Source organism: Hippoglossus stenolepis, chromosome 6, assembly GCF_022539355.2.
Source record: "Hippoglossus stenolepis isolate QCI-W04-F060 chromosome 6, HSTE1.2, whole genome shotgun sequence".
Taxonomy (NCBI): domain Eukaryota; kingdom Metazoa; phylum Chordata; class Actinopteri; order Pleuronectiformes; family Pleuronectidae; genus Hippoglossus; species Hippoglossus stenolepis.
This window is the reverse complement of record NC_061488.1, coordinates 4,860,763-4,866,328: the sequence shown is the minus strand read 5'-3', so window position 1 is coordinate 4,866,328 and position 5,566 is coordinate 4,860,763. Positions and strand designations below refer to the sequence as shown.

At 42.9% G+C, this 5,566-nt stretch overlaps 1 protein-coding gene across 1 annotated transcript; it reads right to left on the bottom strand.

Annotated features, from left to right (window-relative positions):
• Positions 1 to 295: 295 nt before the first annotated feature.
• On the bottom strand, positions 296 to 1,907 carry cebpb (CCAAT enhancer binding protein beta). The gene has a single exon (XM_035160236.2). It carries the CDS (start codon positions 1,717 to 1,719, stop codon positions 805 to 807), a length of 915 nt encoding a protein of 304 aa, XP_035016127.1. The 5' UTR covers positions 1,720 to 1,907; the 3' UTR covers positions 296 to 804.
• Between the last annotated feature and the right edge of the window lie 3,659 nt (positions 1,908 to 5,566).

Here is a 5,566-nt window from a genome sequence, read left to right as displayed (position 1 = left end):
AAATGATAATAATATTGGTGTATTCTGTGTATTGGGCTAATTGGTGGTGACTGGATCTATAAGATTCACTCTTATCTGCAAATTCCTTCAGTGCCTCTTTCCAATTTGGTACATTTGGCTGAATTCAACGGTCGTAAATGTGCCTTATTGCCATCTGCAATATGTTGGAATCGACATGCAGGGTATAACACAGTCGTGTGAATATTAAAGGCGAGCTTTACATCCGTCTGTCTGAGCCTACACACACACGACTTCAAAAAAAGGAGAGAAAAAGAAGAAATTACAAGAGAAATTGTTTAGACAAAGTATAAATCTGTTTAATTCCATAAAATATCAAGTACAATTAAAGCATTTCACCTTTTAATATTAAATAATTAGACTTATTTCATTCATTGCCAATACTATTACAAAGAGTTGCATCATTTCACTGCAGCACAACTCTTCCCTCGACAACCACTGCTGTGAATACACAAAAAGTACCAATTCACTCGCATGTATGTAAAACCTGCACAGAAATACTGCATACACCAAAAAATAAAAATAAACGACATGTGAGAATAAAGCTAAGGTGACATGTGAAGAATCGTGAATGATTGCGCAATCCATGCACCCACTTCCTCAGTCCCATTCAAAGAGTCCTTGTAAACTGGTGGTCGGCCGCCGTCTTCACCCGCGCCGCGAACCGTCTTCAACGCTCACTCAGCGGATCAGCTGCGGCTCTAAAGTCCATCAGTGATTAGACAAGAAGCCCCGGGCTCCATGTGCAGTCTGCGGGGCGGTGGGGGTGTGGGGGGGGTGAGGTTTCTAACACTGTCCGGTGGCAGAGAGCAGGTTGCGCAGGGTGGCCAGCTCTCTGGACAGCTGCTCCACGCGCTTCTGTAAACGGTCGTTCTCTGCGGTGAGTTCCAGGACTTTGTGCTGCGTCTCCAAGTTGCGCATTTTGGCTTTGTCCCTGCTCTTCCTCACGGCCCGGTTGTTCCTCTCCCTCCTCTGCCGGTACTCCTCACTGTCCTTGTCCAGGCGCTTCTTCGCTTTGCCGCTGGACATTTTGCCCCCGTGCGACGGGGACCTGCTCCGACCTTCCGGGGCAGGTGTGCCGGGCGGGCTGGAGCAGGTCGAGGACGCGGTGGAGATGTTCCCCAGGCTGCCGCTGGTGGACTGGTAGTAAGGGTAGGACCTCATGTCAAAACCAGACGAGCCGTTCTCCATCTTCGCGTCTTCTTGAGCGTCGTCTCCGTCAGCAGCGGCGGCGGCGGCAGCGGCGGCGGCGGCGGCTCGGTAGCGACCCAGCTCCGGGCTCAGCACGCTGTCCACACGGGTCTCCTGCAGCTCCGTGTACCCCAGCGAGTAGGGCTCCCTGGGGTCCCGCAGGCTGTCGCACTGACTCGCCTCCAGGTCGCTGAGCAGCGAGTAGCTCTTGTAGTTCTGAGCTGCAACTCTCTTGATCTTGTTCTCCGCCAGGAAATCTGAGAAAACGTCCCCCTGCTGCGGCTGCGGCGGCTGCTGCGTGTGCGTCTGCGTGTGCGCCACCAGCTGCGGGCAGTGCAAAGCCGAGTCCAGGTAGGCGCTGAAGTCTATCGCTCTCTCCCGCTCCTCGATGCCCAGCTCCGACATGGAGTCGCCGAGCCTCCAGTACGAGCCGCCGCTCACGGGTCCGATAGCTCCGTCTCTACTGTGGATAGCAAAGCCGCCCGCCTCGTAGAAGCCGGCCACTTCCATGGATCTTAACACCCGCCGGATTGCAGGAGCATGGAGGGCTGAGGTTGAGGTCAGCTCCAGATGTGCGACAGCGGTGAGGGGGCTCAGGTGTCGGTCGGTGGTGGGTTCAAATCCCGCCCTGGAGTCACAACACTCAGTGGAGCAGATGTGAAGGGCTCGTGCTCGCGGGTCTGGAGGAATTGACAGGTCTCCGTGTCTCGTGGGGTTATATTACGAGCGAGGGGCGGGGCTTAGCTGGGCAGGTGTGTGACGCGCAGCGAGGAGCCAACCGGAAACTTTCTACATCCAACTATTTCTATATATACACTATACCCATCGAAACACTTTTCAATAACTAACTCAAACTTCTGGTTCTTCTTACAGGTGGTTGTAAGTTTCAGCAGCTGGATGTGGAGACGCCCAACCGAGGTAAAACTTTTCAAAAACAAGCCATAAGAAATTCAAAGTTGCTTATAATGATGAAATGAGAATTATTTCTGAGGAGACCGAGACGGCGCAGTGAGAGGAGTCAACACTTTCCGAATCCGTCACAATTTGGAATCTGTTGCCAATGCAGATAGGAGAAGTAAATACTTATTGTTCTTTTACTGCTCAGCTGAAGAAATGGCTTATTGATAATCAATTATGTGCACATTACACTACTGACTTTGTTTTTACTTGCTGTGTGTGGTCTCATATGTTGTGTTACTTATTGTTACCCGTTTGAATATTAGTCTAAATGTGGCTTGTATGTGTCATGGTATTTTAAAGTTAGGTGGCCATTTTAAAAACTGGCCAGGGACAACGGATGAAGATTAGCCTGTTGAGCTAACTCTGGCTCATTTACAGTCCTTCTGATGTCAATGAATGAGCATTGTACCTTTCAAATAAACAAATAAATAAAATAAAATGAATGTATTTTAATCTATGCTGTGTTGTCGGAGTCTGAATAATAAAAGTTATCATCAACATCTTTGCAAGGATACTGGAAGTGGGGGGGCTGCAGCACCCCTCAATGGCACAAGGGTTTCAGCTGCCAGGCAAAATAAACCAAACAGTTGAAATTTAATTTACTTTTATAATATTAGATTTAATTTAAAATATTCTGTGTATTTTCTGTGTATTTGATGCACAAACGTGATGTAGATAATGTTAGGATGGACTGAAAGGATTTAAGTGGTGTAAAAGTGGATTATTACAATGTATTTGTGTTTTTTTAACAACACATAATCCAAGTTTGCCGTCTGTTGTGATATAAAATGTTCCAAAACTTTTTTGGCCATTCAAATTAATACAGAAATCACAAGGCTGCTGCACTGCCTTCAATGTGACTCTCAGCACCCCCCAAATCCACTGCATGACTTCAACCATCCCCGTGTCTTACACTCCTTTATCATGAAAAGGAAACTGGGACGACTCAAATGAAAACAAAAAGTGAAAATACAAACCAGCAGCAGCAGCAGCTTCACCCAAACAACTTCTGACACTTTTAACCACCATGTCTTGACAAAACGTCCAGTCACGCCCCCTGCAGGTCCAATCTCATCAACTCGACAATAATGGAAAAATACAAGTCAGAGTCAACCTGTTTACCATGTTCTGAGTTCATGCGTAATAACCCTCACGACAGCGATGGAAGTACCCCTGGACACATCTGCACAGCTGTTTCCCCACAACATTCACTGACTAGTTTGAACCAGTCTCTCTATGGAGTGTTGTGTTTTGTTGTGGTTAAGGTTGTATAAGATGATGCATTCTCTCCAATACTGCAGAAGGGTCAGGGTTGGTTTTTAGTCATATGCATATAGCCTTGTTTACGTCTAAAACGATTCAGTGTTTTCAATAACAGATTTTCCATATTGGTGATGACCTTTGCTCTTAGAACAATAGATACAAAAAAACTAAAAACAGACAGTGAATTCCCTCAGGTTTAATAAACTGGTCTTGGTATCATATACAGATGTTCAGGGGGTCTAATGAGTCTCATGTTGAGAAATCTTAGGGGTTGTGATTGATCATAAAATAACATTAAATAGATTAAATGGAAAATCTCAAAGTCAATAGCAATCCTGTATAATTCTAGGTATTTACTAAATACTAAGGCCTTGCCTGACTTATACTTCCCTGCATAACTTATTGTGTGTGTCGACCTTGAGAATAACTATACATTCAATTGTCGAACTACCTTACATATCATTAATGAGGATGTCTACAAGGGCTGGGTGATATGGACAAAAAAGATAAAGTTAAAAATGTTCATATCAGTCGATATTAATAGTATATAATTATCAGATAAATGTCAAATTAGTTAGTTTAAAGACTGATTATTGCTCCTGAGTGAAGGTTCTGGTTTTAAACTCTTCTTATTGAGAAGAGAACGTCAAACACTTGATATACAACTAAACATTTTACAAATGCAATGAAGATCAGTTCTGGGTTATACCTCCTTACTGTGCGTACACAATGCATAAGCATTACATCAATATATTAGACTTTTGTTATATTGCTATTGATGGCTACTATGATTATAAATTCCATTGCTCTCAAATTTAATGATTTAGTATATAATAAGATTATGCAAATATTGTTCAGAGCAGAACCAAACACACTTTCTGATGAACATGATTTGAGAGGCATTTGGAAATTCACTAAAGTCAAAACCGGGATTAAAAGGAAGAATGCAGATACAAGATTAAAAATGTGTAAAGAGTATAAGCTATAAGTGAAAGCCTGCTTTTGCCTGAGCCTGTTTAGCTTAATACAAAGACTGTTTGGACTTTGTTTACACAGTTTATATTGTTTATACTTGTTTTACTGTGTGTCATGATGAGTGAATAAATCACAATAAATGCAGTGGGTTCTGGTCATTTACAGCGTCGTACACTTTGTGATCAGAGCTGAGGGATCTGGATTTTATGTGAGGTCTGAGCTCCAAGTATCTACATCAGCAACATTACAACAACAGAGTCAATGTAAATGTTTAGTACGTGTGTATCTCTCCATAAACTGTTTCACTGGTGTCTGGCCAAAAACACTTTTCTGTTCCGGAAATCTTCAAAACATCTTAAAAACATCTGGTGCCATTCCCGGAAACATTCACTCTGTTACACTTTATTTTGTGACGTATTCGAATTTGGGGCTTTACTGGTCATTTTAGCTGTCATCGTTTTTTTCTTTTTGGTTTGGATTAATTGCTAACTGCTGTTGACATATTAGGGTCACTCCATAGACCGGATACACACAAGGCTGGATTCCTATCTAAGGTAACCTAGGGCAAAATCATAATATTTAATGATATCTAATATTATCTAAATAGTAAAGGTCTTAAATGGGACTAGATTCTCACATTAAGTACTTAAACAAAACCAGGTCAAGAGAAAATGAATAAGCACATTTAAGCCTGGGACTTTTGAGCCCCCTGGAGGTCAGTCGCCTTCCCTGCCTGCTTGGTTATCCAGCCTTTAACACATTTCCTTTTCTTTGGAAATAATCACATTGTACAATCTACTCCTTCGGCAAATGTACTTATTAGCTTTGCTCAAACTTTTGCTGATAATATTTGTGCATTTGAACGGTGGCAATTATGAGGTAAAGGTAAAGGTTCATGTGATAATAACAGAGGTAGAGGTAAGTCATAAAGTCAACAGTGACTCAGTGATATTACAGGAGCAACGTTAAATGGCAATATGTAGTTAACTAAGAACCATATGAAACTGGTCAAACCAGACCTAATGGATGGATTAATAAATGGGCCAAAAGGCACAGACCCAGAGGCTTGAGAGGTCAGGCCTGCACTGAAAGAGTCGCTATGTGAAATGACCTGTTTATAGTTCTCGTCTGAAAGTCATGGAGTAAAAAAAAAAAAAAA